Below are 19,957 nucleotides of genomic sequence, written 5' to 3'. Positions count from 1 at the left end.
CATTTCATCACTTTACGCGATTAAACTGTAACCGCGGTTAATATTTCCCGCGATTTTCACGTTTTAAAAGTTTATTTATAATTTTTAAATTGAGCAGAGAATAATTGTTTTGTCGCTATATCCTCTACTGTTTATATTCAAGTTCAAGAGAAATAATTATAGACATTATTGATTAAATTCTTTTCTTTGTCTATTTTTATTGGTAAATGTAACTTGTAAATAATAGAAACTAGGAAAATCTTTTTATTCGGTTTGTGTAGAATAATATTTAAGAATATTCTTTGTCAGAAATCAAAATGGATTTATCTGAATTTACAAATGACCAGTCTAAAAATGTAATCTTAGTTTCTAATGTCCCTCCTTCAACTAAATCGGAGCCTTGTATGTTGGGCATCGACGAAGCCGGCAGAGGCCCTGTTTTGGGTAATACCTGATATTATTCATTACTGTTTTGCTATGCATTTAAGTTTTTCCTTTATGTCTTTGATAAATTATATCGAATATCTAGGTATTTTTCACTTGATAAAAGCTGTAATGTTATTATATTGTATGCAAAAAAATGAACAAAGAAACAAAGTTCATATTGTATGATCTTAAAAATTTATATTTGTATTCTAGTTTCAAGCACTTTCTTTTTCTTATATTGAGAGGGAATTAGAAAACAGCAATGTCCAGTTGTATGAATAATAACCTGAACTTGTGTATTAATCATCTAAAGATTTTGTCAAAAATTTTATGCTTGTTGCGAAATATATAATTTTTTTTAATTTTAAGACGGCTATTTGCTAAATATATAATGTTATTCTATACACTATCTTATCTATAATATATGGCTAAGTCTAAAATGTATAATATAAACAATCTAAGATGTATAATAAATTTATCCTATTCTGATTATGATATCGTAACTGAAAGTATATTTCAATTTAATTTTTTTACAAATCTTTTTGGGAAAATAAACTGTATGGCAACTGAGCATGCTAAATCTGTGCAGAAATAACTTTGCTCATTAAGGAACCCATTTCATTAGGAAAGAGAGCTACATTAATGGTTACTGTAAAATCATGAATGGTTATTAATTCACTGAGGAGGTGCCATACATTTTGTCTGATGAAACATATCAAAAACAAATTAAAACATGAAAAAAATCTCATTATTTTGAAGAATAAATGAAGGAGTCAACATCCTAAGAAATTATAAAAGATATTCAAATCTCATAACCATTTGAAATTAAATAATACTAGAAAGTTGGACACTTACATATTGTAGTGGAATCTATCTTAATTGGTGACCTTAGAGTTGCACTAAGCTCTATTATCCATAATGTAACCATTGTAGCAATACATTTCAGTTCCTTGGCAGTTGAATATAATATAATATGTAATATATCTGGTAAATTAAATATCTATAAATTGATATATCTTGCTGTATGAAGATTAAATATATTCACATTACTTCAGAATTCTACCTTTTAACAAGTGCTCATTAATATTTTATATTTTTTCATAACACGATTGCATTTTTTTTTTTTTTTTTGTATTTTTAACACTATTTTTATTAGTTTTTAAAGATAACTGTAACTATTTTTTATAGGTTAGCTTTTTTAAGAATTGTATTGCATAATCTGCACCCTAATGATTTACACTTTGATATTATGTTATTATTTTCTTTTCAAACCAGCTGAAAGAAATTATTTGAAATCTGCTTTTTCAACTTTTACTATATATTGTCATGAAAGATCTGTTACTCATCAAAACACACCAGTAAAATATATAGTTTCCAAAGTATACCGATTTGGCTTTATTGTTTTTACTAACACCTATTGAGATTCAACCAAACCAGACTATAGATTTCATTTTTAAAAAAACACTATTAAATTTTAAAATCTATGAAAATATCACATACATATGATCAGGTTATCTCCAGTTATGACATGATTATCACAAGGAAATAATTTATGTCACATTATCTGTTCAGAATATTAATGCCTATAGACATAATTTAAAATACTGAGTTTTTCTAAAGTATTTTGGTAATTTCATAGGCTGAAATAAATAATATTGGTGCTCAAGAAGTAATTTAGAGTTTATACAAAATCATATAGAAAAGGCGTAATAGAGTTTATATGAAATCATATAGAAAAGCATAGTAGAATTTTTATGAAATCCTATCTGTGGTATTAATCTGCATTTGTCTCAAAATTGTATACTTTAGTACAAAACTTTAAGGATATGTAAAATGCGTATAAAGAAACATCTTTTGTATAGCAATGTGGGGGTCGAAAATCAAAAGTTTTGGCATAAAGAACAAGAAGTGCTGAGGAAGTGAAGAGAAAGCTCTTTACTTACATAATGTTTCAGTATGTGCACAAATGTGCCACCACCAGCATCGATACAGGCCTTGTAGTGTCTAGCAAGTATACTCTTGCATATATTCTTTCGAAGATGCCATACATTTCATGAACAGTTGCAGCGGCAACTGAAAATTTTGCAATGAAGCTTTTATGGAAGTCTGGTAGACATACACTTGCTTGCACTTACTTGTTCCACCTACAATTTTCATTTCCAACACCATATTGCTATATACAAAAATGGGTCTTTATATGTATTTTACCTGCCCTTAAAGTTTGGATCATGAATTCAGGGACATTATATATATATATATATATATATATATATATATATATATATCAGCTTTTAAACTTTACAAATAAGCTTTTATAACTTTTTGAAAATTTAGCAATATTTTTTTACAGCCAAAATATATTTTTATTGAAATGTTAATTAATTTGATTTATATTGAAGTTGCTAGTTGAGATTATGGTGATTATTTATCTTATTCTGATTAAATAGTGAATTTGTTTTAATTTAACTTTAATTGCTTGCGAAAATATATTTTTTTCTTTTGATATATTAGCAACAATTTCCTGGCTTTATAATTTTGAATGTTTGTTGCCTGTCAGTTTCTTATATTCTTTTATTAACTTTATTTTTTCCTTTTAAATATATATTTTATTGACTTTTTTTATTAAATATTTTCATAGGTCCTATGGTTTATGGTGCTGCATATTGTCCAATATCCGAGTTGGAATCTCTAAAAGCTAAAGGAGTTGCTGGTAAATTTGTAGAATTTTTATTTAACAGAAACATTTCATTGGAGAATCTAGTAATAGTTTCTTTTAGTTGAAACATTATTTAATTTTAGCATTTTAATTTCTTCTATATACATAGAAAGTTTTGTAATTGTTAAATAAATAGCTTCAAGATTTTGACGAATCTGTATATTTCAGACATCCTTGAGGTGAGAGAAGATCTTTTTAGAATTATATTTGTATGTGATCATAGTAAATAAGAAATTTAGTCAAATAGAATATGAAAATAAATAAATAAAGATAAAATTTAGCAGATTTCTGCAAATATTTTCATGAAATCCATTCCACTATAAATTTGTTAATTCTTATGTGATTCGTAATGATTCTGTGATCAGAAAAGTGATCTAAAGTAGTAAAACAATGAAAGGAATTAAAATAGTCCAAAATGGTATTTTTAAAAAAAACAGCTTTGAAGGGGGAGGGGATGAATGCATACAAATATAATTAGGTATTTTAAATAAAGTTAATATATAAAAAAAGAATTTAAATACTCTTAGTTTTATCTTATTTTTTCTTTCATTTTGAAGACTTTTAATCATAATGAAAAGTAATTTACATTATTAAAATTAAATTCTATTAAAAAAAAAAGAAATAAACTTAAGAGATAAATTTTTTTATAACATTAGGGAATAAGGCAGAATTGAAAGCTCTGTACAGTTTAGAAGAATTTTGATTTAGAAGAATGCTTTTAGATCTAAGAAATTTTTTAGTCTGTTTCCATTTCAGTGGTTTGAATAAATTTTTTAAATAAAAAATAATTAAAAATTTGTATAAGTTGGAGTTCCTAAAACATTTTAAAATATCTCTTGATTTGTTTACACGGGACAAAAAAAATATCAAAAATTAGTGTGGGAAAACTGAATAATGCAAATTTTTATGATTCTAAAATCATTAAAAAAATCCAGATTTTGTGAGACAGGACAGAAATTATAGATCTCAGTTTCCCTTGTCAAGAGGTTTCTGAGCAACCACAAGGCATGAAAACTAACTTGCATATAAGGACTGTTCCCTGAAGAATTCTGGTGATATTAATGAAAACAAATATGACTGAATTCATTTGAACGTAAAAATAGAATATCAATTATATTTATGATGGCAAATTGCTGTTTGATTTTCAGAGGCACTACATAAATAATGTTAATTTAAATGTTTAATTAACATTATTAAAACATTTATTTTAATCATGTTAATTTTAAATATTAAACAAAGATATATTTTGGAGTGAAACAGAATAAGTTTTTCTCTTGTTTGTATTTGATTTTTCTAATTTTTAATTAAGCTATTCAAGATTTACAGGAATGTTCATGTAGTTTTCTTTTGTGTTAAATGAAAATTATTGAAAGAGTGTTTAATTTAAGACCTTTACCTGTCTATTTTTATGTACTAATGTAAAAAAAAAAAACATGTCTTGCAAACAAGATCTGATGGACAAAAGTTAATGTTCTTTCTTTTTACCTCATGAAATATATATATAAAATCTGTTTTAAAAAGTACCCAAAGCAAAATATGTGTTGCTTCTATTATAACAGTGATATTTTCTTTTTAATAGATTCTAAAACACTCACAGAAGAAAAGAGAGAAAATTTATTTAGTTTGATAGATGAAGCTAGTGAAATGATGGGATGGATATTAGAAATCCATTCTCCTAATGTCATTAGTAACAGTATGCTGCGAAGGTAGTATTCTTATTATTTGTTTGAATTTATTTTTTAGAAAAATAATGGCAAGAATAAAGAAAGCAAAAATAAATACTATACATTTTTATTTATGTATTTCATTATTACTATTGCTTTTCTTTCTTAATCGCCATATTTTTATCTTATTCTTTTAATATTTTTTTTTATTATTATCTAATTTAAAGTATATTAAATTTGTATAGTCACATTCGGTACTATAATGTCATAACTGAGCAATTTTAAATGTGCTTGAATAAAATTTTGTCTTTTTGAACTTTTTTTATTTAACATATTTAAAATTTGTTATATTATTTATAAACATATTTAAATAAAAAAAACACTGTAGAAATAATTTAGCTCTTGGCTATTGAATTATTTACAAAATGTGCAGTTTAAAAATATATATATACATAAATAAGACTGCAAATTTATAAAATCATTTTCAAAATTCGTTCGTTGCAAGACTGGATGATGAATTCCAAGTTTTTTTGTGAATATTGATCTTCTCTCTTTGGTGAGAATAAATCAAACTTCGCAAAACTTAAAAGAGAAAGATGCAATTTTAAAGAACTGTTGGTTGGCCGTATTCCCCTAGTCGACAAAACCACTGGTCGATCTTTCTTCTCTCATAGCAATGAATGACACGAATTAAACAAATTTACTCCTTCTATGCAGACAGGATGAGCTTCTGGTGTAAATTTTTAAAATGCTAATCTTTATAACTGATAGTTCTTTAAAAAAAACTCTCATTTGGTGCGAAAACTGGGGAGAAGGATTCAAAATTGCTTCATAAATGCAAACAAATCTTTATGTCATGGCAGTGACTGTTAGGAAGGTATTGCTTGTCCATAATGATTTTGAACTTGAAAACATGGCCTTTTTTTTTTATTTATTGTTATACTGATACTGTTAACTTCATATTAAAGCTACAATGTGATTTTTTCATTCTTCTTCTGGGATGATAGCTTCATTGCAGTATATATCATATGCAAACAGTAACTTCAATATCAAACACCATCACATTCACATTTCTCACAAAATTTGAAGTTGCTGAGGAAACAATTAAGAGCACAAATTACATAAAATATTGAATCGAAAATTATAGTAACCATCAATTTTAGCAAACAAGCTGATCGTTAAAAGGCTATTATATAATAGACCCTCTCTTTTCCATCCTGACCTTCCACATTAAACTAAATAGTTGTGATATGTATTTCACTATCTATTTAATTAGAGATAATTTTGAGAAAATATTCATTTGTTCAAGAAAATAAATCCTCTCTTTCCAGCCTATTTTATGTGTTGTAATTGTTTTACTTATGTAAATACAATTTGTTAAGCTTTCTTGATACTTATATGAGATACATCATATTAAAAATTGGTTGTATGCAGAATTTTTTAAGAATAATTTGATTGAAGGGGGGGGGGTATTTATTTAAAAAAAAATAACTTTTTTTTTTTTTTTTTCATAATGCATATATTTATGTGTATTATTATTTACTATTGCACTTTAGAAAGCCATATATGAGTTTAAGATTCTTCTTACATAATGAAAATATTCCTTGTCCTTTAAGAAAGTAAATTGTATCTAGAAATTTTTGTGAAGTGATTTTTTTTTTTTTTTTTTAGATCAAAATATAATCTCAATGCACTATCACATGATTCAGCTATAGGTCTAATTAGGAAAGCCTTAGAACTTGGTGTCTTGGTTACTGAAGTATGAAAGCTTTTTATTTATTTGTTAGTTTATAAACATTTATTATGTTTTTCTGCAAATTAGCTCTTATATGTTATAAATTCCATGAAATGTCAATTTAATAATAAAAAATAAAACTGAAAGTAGGGAACTGGAGAAAGATTAGATATTCTACTGAAATATATAATACAAATCAAAATATTTTCTTTGAAATTTCTAAAACTTTTATAATTATTATTGTGAAAATTTGAATTTTCTGGGCAGTTTAACCTTCAAAAAATGTTTTTCTTTAATGTGCATAAATCTTAAGATTTTTTTTATATATATATTAGGCAAATCTATTTTATAATATATTTCCAAGTAATTTTAATGCAGTTTCAATTATCACTTTCTCCACTGTCTGCTCAATGCAAATTTTGCAATGAATTTTGAACCAACTTCCTGATGTGCTAGAGAATTAAAGCATGTTTCAGGACTGGGTGACAATGCAATATTAACTCGTTTCTTATCTGCTTATTTGTATGCTCAGTACAAATTTTGTAATTAATTAGAAAGATGAAATAGATTAACTGAAAGATGGTGCCTTAACAAATCATTACTCATAAGGAAGTTAGTTTCAAAAGAAATATAATTTCACACATACACTATATTAAAATGCAGAAAATAATTAAATTTAAAAAATAATATTATCTACTTTATAAAATGAATTTTAAAAGTATGAAATAATTTCTCGTAACCTCATAGATTGTCCTGAAAATTTTTAATCACAAATTATCATTACAATCTATATTGATTTAAAAATCTATTTAGGACTAGGAAAATCTATTTTATACTTTTTAGTCCATTTAAAAAATCTGATATATTTTTTTAAAAAATGTTTTTGGGTGCTAAAGAGTTTCAATTGTGCAACCTGATTTCACTAGACTCACTGTATATAAGCTCTTGGCATATGCTAAATCCATCAGTATAAAACATCCCATAGATATTTTTTTTCCATCATTCACAGGATGACAGTGGCTCCATCTATGTCCAAGTTCATAAACTTGGAAATTTTAAAAGTTTAGATTTTATAAATATCTATTACCATGCCTTGTACTTAATCTATTAATTTCTACTTGAAAAATTATTATTCGTAAATTGTGTGATTGAAATTAATAAACTTCATGTGCTGTATTCATTCAAAAAATACAAATTATAACTAAATTGTTGTATAGAGGCAATTTTTTTCATATAATATTATTTAATATTTATTTCGCCGTTCATTTATAGGTATATGTTGATACTGTTGGACCACCAGAAAAATATCAAGCAAAGTTATCAGCTCTATTCCCAGATATTAAAATTACAGTTGCAAAAAAAGCTGATTCGCTTTATCCAATTGTCAGTGCAGCTAGTATTTGTGCAAAGGTAAATTTTTTTTTCTTAAATATAACAAAAATATTTTGAATATAAAATTTTATCATATGAATTTTATATCATTGTTTTACCTCCAAGCTTCCTTTGGTTATCTAATTTTTACTGAAAAATTCAAAAATAAAGAGTAATAATAAAATTTATCAAATTTTGTATAAAACTGTTAGATTACGAACTGATAGTCTTTCATGCATTGGTATTACAATAGATAAAATGGAAAGCACAGATGAATGGATAAAAGCAAGTATTAGAAAGGCTCATCAGGCATTCAGAACAATGCATAGATTCTGGAAAGCCTCAAATACAAGCAGTAAATTCAAACTGCTTATTAACAATCCTTCTTTACTGCAGTGAAACTTGGGAACTTATTAAATTATTAGAACTGAATTTAAATGCCTTCTAAATTACTTGCTTCAAAACGATTCTTAAAATTTATTAGCCAAATGAAATTTGAAGTGCTTATTAAAGTCTATTGTCCAACTTTTTTTTTTTTCCATAATTAAAAAATGGTGCTGGACATATATTTAGAATACTACTGAATTATATTACAGCATTGGCTAGAAAGAAACATTGCCATACAGTATCAAGTAACCCTTATCATCTTTCTGGCATTGGCTGGAAAGAAAATAAGGGTTACATGGTGCCATTTGGCTACAGAGGAAAGAAAATTCTTTTTTAATGACTGAGTTCAGAATGCGCTTGGCTTGAGAAATAGCATTTTATCGGGTAAGATGGCATGCAGTTGTTGTAACCTCATACATCAACTTGATGTAAAAAGAAATGATGATTTTCATCAATTTATATTACAAGATTTTAATTATTTCACACCTATTATAAGACTGAATTTTATAAATGGATTATATGTATAAAAGAAAGTTAGCAGCTTAGAGAATTTTGTAGCATATAAAAATAATTAACCAATCATTGCTATAAATTCATTCAACAAGGTTGCCATACCACGGGGAAAACCGGAAAAACACAGGGAATTTAAAATTCAACAGGGAAATTTGAAAATTTTCATACCAGAGCATTTTACAAAAAATTTCATAACAAAGGAAATTATGGGGGATTTTTAATTATTTTTTCCATCTAAAAATTGCAAGATTGTAGTCATGTCTTCTAAAAGTGAAACAATACCATTTGTGATTGCATTATGTGGAATTTCAGCCCTTTTTTTTTCTGTATAATTAGTCCAGTTTCGATTTGCGAGACAGTTGTTCTTTTTCCACGAGATTCCCAAATTGCAGCTAATGAGCATACACAAGATTTGTGTAACTGTGTGAAAGGATAGAATACATTTCTCAGGTTGGAACATTCAATCTGCAGAAGCAACTGGGTAGTGTTTAGTCTATCATGCTTGAGTTATTGATTGGTTTGTTTGTTATTTGAGAAGTTGTCAGCTTATTCAGAGTATATAAGAAAAAGTTTCAAAACAATGAGCTGCTCAATATCTGTATTTAACACAAATTAGACAAATGAAAGAAATCAATCCTGATTTTACTGAATGAATTCGAGGACTTCCAGAAAATCCATTTGTTGCATACTGCTCACTTTGTAAGAAATGTATGTCTTAGCAATATGGGAAAACAGACACTTACTAATCATGCCAAAAGAGGAAAACATACAAGTGTGCCTGCCAATTCAAAAGAGTCATCATTGATGTTGAACTTAGTATCTAAAAGGAATACAGGCGAAAATGACATGCCATATCCGAAACATCAAATTTAATGTCCGAAAATAAATTGATTTTCAATTTTTTAGTTAAAGAAATATAATTTAAAGCTGAATTTTTATGGGAATTAAAATTTGGAGCATCATATTTTTCCTTTAATGCTTCCAATGATATATCGGAAATATTTTCACATATGTTCTCTTGAAGTTAAGTAGCTATAAAATGTACATTAGGCCAAACAAAAATATTGTACCTTATTTTTTAAGAACATATGTGAAATATATGAAACTGATGGCTGCAGAAATTGATGCCCAAATACATGAATTCACAAAAATGAATAAATATAGAAAAATAATCTTGCTTTGTAATGCTTTCTTGTTAAGTATTTTATTTCATAATAAAGTAATTTATTTCACCCAAGTCCTTAATTTTGCTTGACTTACAGTTAAAAAACATGAGAGGTAAGAAATCGCTCCCCATAATATATGAATTTTGTCTTGCTAAATATGTAAATATAAATATTTTTTTAATATGCTATTATTTTGAATAATGTTAAATTATTGCTTTTTTCCCTTGCTTTTTCCATTCCTTAAAATCATACTGCATTATAACTAGCACATGAGTGATATTCGCACATTTTTCATTATATGAATATACATACAGGGTAAAAAAACAGGAGGTTCCCCCCCTTCAGTTTTGAGTAGCATTGTTCAAGTTAATTGAGTAATTACAAAGAGATAGCAGACACTTTCTAAATTGAACAGTAAATCAATTCTGGCTAAAAGTGCAAATCCTTGTTTTAGAATTCTAGCTGTTTGTTTGGTACACATATGAAACATATTTTAATTCATTTTTCAAATGGCATATTTTGCTAATGAAGAAAAGAATATCTTTGGAAATATTTTAATTATTGAATTAAGAATTATGAAAGTTAAATTCAATATTATAAAAATAAAGGATACAATTTTATCAATTTGTGTTTTTAAATACAAACTTGTTTGCATCAGACTTGGAGGAGAGAAATCAAACTTTTGATTTGTTGTTTATACTGTTCATTTATAATTGTATGTATATGGCTTCTATTATAAAGAAAAAGTGTTCTTATTTTTCATGTTGATATGGTACATGTTTTGCCATTTTGCAGATTTTTCATTGTTAATCGATAGATTACTGCAGTTAGTATGTGCACAAGTATGCAATTGTTAATGAAATATTCATGTATGATTTTCCTTAACCATTATTGAGGCTTCCTGTGGGGATGTTTATAGCTCTGTATGTATGCTGATAAATGTGAATGGAACACTTATATTTTGATTGTGATTATAGCCTACATGTTTAACTTTTTTGGCCTGAACATTTGTCTAAAATTAATTATATATGTATTTTCTGAACAAAATTTTATCTGACTTTATTGAGATTTATATCACTAAAGTCTTTTGACTTTTAACTATCAGGTTATAAATTGTTGTGTATATAAAGATAATACTTTGTTATGACTATGCCTGATTTCAAATGAAATAAATTGTTTTTATTTTGTGTTTGTAATTTAACTTTTAGACATATCCCTGTTGTATATTCATCACCTTATTCAGATTTTTGTTGAATCAGGCAAATAATTTTATATTTATAATGGGATGTTAGGAATTATTATTTATTTGTTATTGTGTAAACATATATAGAAAATCTGAATTTATATTGCTAGAGTAAATTTATTTTATTGTTTTAAATAAGAAATAGTCATTCTGTATACTATAGGTAGGTTCTTTATACTATTTACTATAGGTAGCTAGAGACAATGCTCTGAAATCTTGGAAGTTTTCTGAAGGAGAGAAGTTTGAAGATGTTGAATATGGTTCTGGATACCCTAATGGTTTGTAGATAAAAATTAATTTTTTTTAATTGATTTCTTTTTATATGGTTATTCATGTTTCATTGCATCACATGAAAAAAAATTAAATGGAATTCTTATTTATTTATTTTTATCTTCAAAATAAATTTAAAAATCAAGTATATTTTTCAAGTAAATACTTAAATACATTTTGTTTGATTTTTTTTAAAAAATATTGTAATTGACTTTCATTTCCAATTATTTTATAGTTGAATGCTAGTAATTGTATTTTTAATAAGATCAAGTATAAACCATGCATTAAATCTTATAAAGAAACATGTTTCACTTATAGAATTTATTTTAATTACCCCTTCTTTTTATCTGAAACTTAAAGGCAGAGAGTACTTTGAACCAGAGTATGAATAATAAAACCTAAATAATATTTAAAACATTTTTGAACTTATATGATAAAAATTGTACAGACTTGGCTGAATTTTGTAATATTATAAAACTTTAATTAGTTACAAATTTTTAAAATTTTTGGTGCACTGAAAGTTTAGTAGCTGTAAAAAAAAACAACCAAGAAATAGGTTAGATTTTTTTTAAGAGGGGTCTTTGAATCTTTTTAATTTTTGTGCATTTGGGGAGAAAAATTGCTGTATCTCCTAAATGCAACTAGTTAACTCCTCAATTTTACATCCCTGACAATGAAACCCAGAATGCATGTACTGCCTACCTTGCCTGATTTATACAACTGTTCATAATTATTATAATCATAAAGTACTTCATTTATGCAACACAATTCTTCAAATGCACATTGTTCCTTTCTATCCCCCTCCCTTTCTAAAATTTTTATATTTTCCATCTCGCACATTATTTCTATATTTCTAGTACAAAAAAAGTGATGAATTGGGAATTTTTCACATTTAATGAATTAATGCATGACAAATTGTCTGGTATAGTATTGATGTAGAAGAATGTGAAAAAGCTATTTTAGCTTCCTTCAAAGATCCAATGAACTCGTTTAAAAATGTTCAAACGTTTTGTTAGTTAAATCCTAATAATAATAATAATTTTTTTAAAAAAACTTTCTATGAACTTAATTCTTGATATATTTAATACTTGCAGACAATTAACATTTCAAATTATGATTACGATGTTTTTATTAAATATTTATTTGCTTGCACCTAAATTGTATGAAATCAGATTTGCATTATTAGTACACAAGATATGCAATGGAGGCATATATTTCTCATTTTTATGATAGATACTTAATTTAATTATTACTTTTAATGTTATGCTGTAATATATTTGTGCTATCTTGCAAGTGCAAAAAAAGCAAGACCATGGCTTTTAAATTAATTTGCATGAGTAATATTACATTTTTAATGATAAATGTTTATAAAAATTTTGCTTATGTTTTGTTATTGATAAATTATTTTTCATCAGTTCATTGAAAAATGCATAAACGATATTTTCCTTAATTTTATGAATTTATTGTTTGATTTAAAGCATTCTTTAAGTCCATGGAATTCTGGCAAGTCAAATTTAGGATCTGTTATTAAAGCTTTAATTCATTATTAATTTATTTCACTTACAATTTTTTAGAAAAGGATATATTTAAAAAAAATAATTTATGAGATAAATAAAAGAGTTATTATTACCAATAAAATCCTTCACCTATAATACAAATAATTCCAGCTTAACTTACAGTCAAGTTTTAATAAAAGCATTTAATCAGAAATTATTCACAAAATTATAACTTTTTTATATAATGATTCATTGTGAATGTAGAGACTGCAGCCTCTTTTAGGTAAAACTGTCTAATCCAGCTCAATCTATCATTTTTTTAAAATAAAACATTGTTTTATAGTTTTCTCTTTTCCTAATATACTAATGGTCAGATTATGTTTGAAAATGTATTCTTCATGACAATACTTTAATATTTTTGAAACTTAATTATTAACTAATTGATTGGTTTCATGTCATAACAGTGGTACCATACATTTAATGTCACTTTGAATTCAAAGGTAAAATGATTTCAAAATTCTATAATAATAATGATGAATTATAAATTAAAAAATATAAACAATAATGAAAGTATTTTTTTAAAATTATTTTTATATTTATTTATAAGTAGTCTGTTTCCTTGATGATTGGTTATTCTGATAATTATTAACTAGTTGATTGATTTTATTTCATAATAATGGCGTCATACATTTGGTGTCACTTGGAAATCAAAGGTAAAATGATTTCAGATTTCTGTAATACTTATAATGAACTATAAATTTTAAAAAATATAAACATTAATGAAAGTTTTTTTCTTTATGTATATGTAGTATGTTTCTCTTTGATGATAGTTTCTTCAATAAATAAATAAAATATTTCTTTATAAAAAAATAAACAATTTGGAATTCATTTCATTTATCTTTTTATACATATTTACAAATTGTATTGTCAGTATTGATGCATTTGAATATAATCTATTGAAATGGAATGTTTACTTAAATTTCAAAAGGATAAAAAATGCATATATATATGCATATAATGGCCCGAAAAAAATGAGGAAATTGTTCTAAATAAAATCGTCACTTTTTTTTTTAAAAAAAAAAATTATGATTAATTGAAATGATAAATTAATTGTATTATCTTCACGGAGCATAAGAAATAATTTTGAAATCTCTAAAGTAAACTGGTGTTTGCATTTTTCAAACATATGTTTAAAGAACTGGAAATAAAATAAATAAGTTTCATTTCCTGTAATAGAACTGCTATTCATTCATATTCTGTGACATTCAAAACAATAAAAAGATAACCACTGAAAATATTTTAGCATTTTCTATGAAATGTGAAAAGGAGTAATCTGTCAAAAACTCTGAATAAAAAATGATTTGGAGTTGTCTTATTTAAATGAATTATCTTACATTCATTATTTAATTTCAATTGAATGCAAAAATAAATATTTGAGGATTATTTTCTTCCCAATTTTAGATCCTGTAACTAAGAAATTTCTAGCAAATAATATTGATCCAGTTTTTGGCTTTCCTCAATTTGTCAGATTCAGCTGGTCCACAGCAGAAAAAATTCTGGAAACCAGTGCAGCCAAAGTTGAATGGTTTGTTTATTCATGTTTCTTTTCAAACAAAAAAAAAACATGTTTCGAAACAACAAAAAAAAACTCAAGAATCAGTTAATTATGATGTGAGACAGTAATTGTTTTTAGATTTACCAAATATTTGCTTAAATTTTGATCGATATTTCTTTTAAAATTTTACAAATCTATGCATGTAGAGTGGGGATTAAGAAAAACATTTTGTATGTGAGCATTTTGTGAAAACAAACCCACAATATTTTTATTTTAAAGCCGGCCATGCCGTGAGCTTCTTTTTCATAAAGGTTTGTTTTAATGTTACTCCACTTCCCTCTGATTTAACATTGTTATAATTGTGTCTAGGTAGTTTCAGGGTGTTAAATATTTGGGAACTATATCTGATGTTATATATATAATGTAGATGATCCATTTCAATGTGATAAACAATATATACTTAATTGAGAAAGTCATTTGTGTTGTATTGAAAATCTTTTATTCTTTAATTGAAATAAGAATATTAAAAATTTCCAAAACATTTTTTTAATATTATCAAAGGATTTTACACAAAAGATAACTGATCCGAAAATTATCTTAAGGAAAGAAATTGAAATTGTATATTAAGGCTGTTAACTGCATGTTAAAATTACCAGCTTAGAGATGTTTAGTAAAAGAAATCAATTTTATTTGTTAAATTTTGTTGATATGGTTAATGATTTACGATATCATAAAAAAATTTTATTTATTGTTATACATTATAATATAACTTAGAATCCAAATCAAACTTTTTCTCTCATTATCATAAAATAAAAATTTTGTATCTTTAATTTTTTGCTTAACACATCATATAAATTAAGTATTTCAAACACGTGATGTATATCTGATAGGTAATTGAAGCCTGCAAATCTATAATTCATGTAGAATTTTTGATTATAAAACAAAAGTAAGAAATTTTTACTTTGTATTTCTTACTGTTTTTGTAACATGTTCAAATACAAATATTGTCTATATTTTGAGATATGCTCATGTCAAAACATTTATATTTTTATTTTGTTTCAACATTATATGTCTTCATATATAAATTAATAGTTGCTTCCAATTTCAACTTTTTTTTTCTTTTTTTTTTAAAGGGAAGAAGTAGAGGATGAGGAATCACCAAAGAAAGCAACTTCTCAAAATCTTTTGAAATTCATGAATCCCACTGCTTCAAAGAAGAAAGCTGGACCTAAAAGCCATTATTTCTTTACGCAAAGGAATTTATACCAGACTGTTGAATTATAAAATTTACAGATTATTAATTTAGTAAGATATAAGATTTTTTGAACATTTTTATTAAATATAATTTGTTCTATCTATGTATATATTGACAGCACAAAATAAAAAAAGTTCCTTTTGTATTCTAAATATTTTTCTCACATTTAGTTTTCTGTCATTGTGTAAGTAAAAAAATAAATAAAATTATGATGAGATTATTGCAGTTCATAGCAGATTTATTAATCCAAGAATTAGAATTTCAAACAAATGAATATTAATTGGTATACACTCAATATTTATATTTAACATTTTTATAATAAATATGGTAATTTTTCTATTATATTCATCTTTTATATATTAAGTGTATAAAGATTTCCACATGATAACAGGTTATTGTGAACCATTTCTTGAGATCCAGATGTATCTAGTAGTTCTTAGAATGTCCTGTGTTAAGCACCAAGGCTGCAGGGGTGACATTTAAACCACACTCCTGCGGCGCTAGTACTTAGGACAGGGACACCACTTTTGTAATCTTCTGCTCCTACAAAAAAGACATCTAATTAAATTTTATTTTATATAAACAAAAATAAATTATCAGAAAGAAAGTTATATTAGCATTTGCTTGGTTTGCATCTAATCAGTGACAATATGGCGGAATGTCTTGTCACTAACATTTACCTTTTTTATTTAAAGATATTATGTGTGTTATAGATGTTGTAACATTTAACTGTTAGGATTTCACTCTTACAGTAATTTGTCTATCCTTAAAGTTAAAAAAAAGAGAGAGAGAGAATTGGTATATTCAAAACACTTTTTCTAAAAGAATAATGGCATTTCCAAATAATTTTAAATCAGATATATAAAGTTTCAGAAATTATTTATAAAATCAAATATGCATTCTTTCTAAAGGCCCAAACCAAAATTCTCCAATGCATTTCCCATACTAGATTTTTATTGATAGTCTACCAATAGCATTATTAAAATTGTTGGAAATATTTAAAAATTAATATGGAAAACTGTAGGGCACATCTAATCATTCTTGCAAAATGAAATGAAACTACTTCAAACTACAAATATTAAACTGTAATTAAAAAGCTAATTACTATTTATGATGCAGCAATACTAACTGACATTAGCGTCAAAATATTAATTTTTTGCCCTTACCATCATATATAACTGGAAAGTATTTAACATAATATTACATATTTAAATCTTCCACTCAGAAAGCAGTGTAGATGTCAAGCTTCATTTCAGGTTATTTTGTTTTCAATATTATTTTGTTTATCATAATATTAGAATCATTAATGTGTTGAAATTAAATAATTGGACAAAATCGCAATTCAATAAATGTACATAAGTAATTATACTTGTAAAATGAATGTAAATGTTATAATGGCCTGCCATACTTTTCATTATACAATGCTTATGGATTTATTTTGCTGTATAGTGTTTACTGCATTACTATATATTTTCATTGTTATGAAAATATGTAATAATGTATGTATGGTTTAGTTATTTCTTTGGGCTGATATTTCACGAAGCAAAATACTATGTTTTTTCCATACATGTTCATTATCATAACTGAATAAATTATTAAAAATTAATTCCATCTTATTTGTAAATATATATGTATATATATATCATTAGACTAGAAAAATAGCTGCAGTTCTAAATTGATGCTTATGTTGTTGAAAAGTTATGCTTAAATCATAAGCAAAATATTCAGTTATTGAAATTAAATGCATGTTTTTTTTAACCTAGAACTGTGCATGTTTTATTGTTGACCATTGTGGTAATGAAATCTCATATTATATTAAATAATTAGTAATTGTTAATTTGAAGAAAAAAAATAATACATTTTAAAGTATATTGGTTTAGTAAAATTTACTGAAAACAAAAGAATAACTGTTTTTAGCATTGTAATTGTCAAATGAAAAGTATAAAATTTGGTGAAATACCCTAATACACAATATTTCTGTTCCAGATGAAAATCTGATGCTTTAAATCAGTAAAGCAGGGAAATTAAATGTATCTTTTATGGCACTTTTTCCTAAATATTGACTGTTAGTTTTTGTAATAGGGGAAAGGAGTAAAACAATAGTAAACAATTGAGTGAAAAATAAATCTTCATTCTTGATTATCATATAATAAAAAAATGTTTAAACAAATTTTCCATTTTTTAAATTTATAAATAAAATCAATCAAATTAAGGGGAAAAAGTTTCATCTTTAAATTAATCATGTCAGTCTTATTCATGCTGTTCTTTATTTTAGTAACTGAATAACATTTTTCATTATAAAATGATAGTTTTCAACCTATCAGGGGTGTTTGTGCTCCGGGGAAACCCCGGAATTCCGGGGATTTTGAACTTGGATACCCGGAAATTCCGGGGATCGTCGTTCAAAAGGAAGTAGGAATAATAATGAATTATTTATTTTGATCTGGGTAATTTTGTTTGCTTTGAAAGCAGAAAACGCAAGGTCAGTGTGTGGGGTAAAAACTTTTCCTTTCTTTCTCCAAAGGCAGTGATAATGCGTGAAAAGGGGGAAAAAACTTCTTTTTTGTTCTTTCCTTATTGCGAGTTATGACTCATTCCCCCGGTTCTCGGACATTCTCTTCTGGATTCTTTTCGGCAAGTAGGCGCGGCAGAAAAAAAAGGGAGAGACTTCGTTCGACCAGATGTGCGATCACGTGACCTGGGTTCAAAGGTCTTAATTTTGCAAAAAAAGTAATTCATTGAACTTTTATAATTAGGTCATTCAATACTTCATAATCGTAATTTTTCATTTCTCCCCCCCCCCTTCTCGAAACTCCAAAATGTCGGTAGTAAGTCCGTAAAAGTTTCCGGGGATTTTTTGGGGTCCCACAAACACCCCTGACCTATGCATATAACAAATGCTTATTTAATATCAGGTTATGCGCATTTTTCAAAGGATGGTTATTTTAATGACAAATTTTCAAAACTACATCAAAATCAGTAAAATGTTAAGGAAAATTAATCTTAATGCTTATTTGATCAGTATTTCAATACTAGATTTTTTTTCTAAGCATGCTTTTTTGAAATATTGATCAAACTACTTACATTTTATATTCTTATGTCTTTGTACATGTATAAAAATGAAGAAGAATAAAATACAAAAATTATGGCACTCTTGTTTCAACTACTATAAATAATTATTTTTAAAAAATCCTAATTCATTAAATATTATTGGTTTTTAAATATTTTGTTAAACTTGACTTGTTTTCATGTTTGAAAAGGTGGATTTCCGCAATCAATTATTCAGTCATTTTCTGATATACTAAAGATTTGAAATATTGCACATTTGTGAATTTCTGATGATAACGCACTATTTTGATATTTAAAGATTGCAGTTAATAGACTTCTATTGTCGATTTTTGATTCTCTATCAGGAATCGAAAATAGAAAAAGACATAAAAATTACCTCATTCAACATTTAAAAAAGAAAAATAAATTCTGTACTGCACAATGTTTTTAATAAATTATAAGCTAAAAAAGGAGAAAATAATTGAAATAAATTTTTAAATCAATTAAAAAGTGTGCATTTAAAACTGTTCCCTCTTTTTCATTTAAAGGGTGCGATGAATTTCACAATATCTAATTGGAATTTAGACTTCACTTTTTTATGGAATCAATTCATAAAACACATCAAATGTGTTTTTGCAATTTAGTTACCAATATCCACAGTACAATTTCTTAAGAGGAAGTAAACGAATGTTAATGAACATAAGATTATGTAAAGCTCGATGTAACTGTGTCTACTGTCATACTCAGTGGTGTAGCTATGATAAGTAGCTACCAAGATAGGATATGATTTTTCATCCTCATTCTTCAGAATTCTCTTAGCAAAGGTCGATTTCGCCTGGGCCATGGTACGAATTTTTGCTCCTCGTCACATTTTATTAGTATATGGTTATTTCAAAAACATAAACACACATTGTTTTTATAGGCATTCCATTAAAATCCTTTTTGTAATCTGATTTTGGAAGGCGAAAGGGGGCCCCAAAAATTTCAGTAACTAGCGGCCCCTACGGAACTTAATTCGGTCCTATTCAAATGCAATGACTGAAATTAATTGAAAATGACTAATTTACCAATATAATATAATTAAAATTTAGTAAATATTATATTATCGGACTTTTACAATTTTCAAGCAACCA

At 26.0% G+C, this 19,957-nt stretch overlaps 1 protein-coding gene and 1 long non-coding RNA gene across 2 annotated transcripts in view; one reads left to right on the top strand and one right to left on the bottom strand.

The window, feature by feature from the left end:
- The first annotated feature begins 86 nt into the window (after nt 1–86).
- LOC129969145 (ribonuclease H2 subunit A-like) lies at nt 87–15,911 on the top strand. Its single transcript, XM_056083572.1, has 8 exons — nt 87–423; nt 3,044–3,115; nt 4,701–4,827; nt 6,457–6,544; nt 7,793–7,930; nt 11,391–11,478; nt 14,428–14,551; nt 15,655–15,911. The coding sequence occupies exons 1-8, from the start codon at nt 297–299 to the stop codon at nt 15,803–15,805; spliced, it is 915 nt and encodes a 304-aa protein (XP_055939547.1). The 5' UTR covers nt 87–296; the 3' UTR covers nt 15,806–15,911.
- Nucleotides 15,912–16,015: 104 nt separating this feature from the next.
- LOC129969340 (uncharacterized) overlaps nt 16,016–19,957 on the bottom strand; it is a 67,870-nt gene continuing 63,928 nt past the window's right edge. The window contains exon 3 of the long non-coding RNA XR_008784495.1: nt 16,016–16,319. This is a non-coding gene — a long non-coding RNA (uncharacterized LOC129969340). The remainder of the gene's footprint in view (nt 16,320–19,957) is intronic.

The sequence above is a fragment of the Argiope bruennichi genome, chromosome 5 (genome assembly GCF_947563725.1).
Source record: "Argiope bruennichi chromosome 5, qqArgBrue1.1, whole genome shotgun sequence".
NCBI lineage: Eukaryota > Metazoa > Arthropoda > Arachnida > Araneae > Araneidae > Argiope > Argiope bruennichi.
Note: the sequence above shows the minus strand (reverse complement) of the source record. Positions and strands in the feature narration are given on the sequence as shown.

What these genes read in the sequence shown, in the direction of transcription:
- LOC129969145 (XM_056083572.1), top strand. Translation starts at nt 297, where the DNA reads ATGGATTTATCTGAATTTACAAATGACCAGTCTAAAAATGTAATCTTA. An exon ending in CAGCTAGTATTTGTGCAAAG is followed by an intron (nt 7,931 to 11,390) that starts GTAAATTTTTTT and finishes TATTTACTATAG; the next exon opens with GTAGCTAGAGACAATGCTCT. An exon ending in AGTGCAGCCAAAGTTGAATG is followed by an intron (nt 14,552 to 15,654) that starts GTTTGTTTATTC and finishes TTTTTTTTAAAG; the next exon opens with GGAAGAAGTAGAGGATGAGG.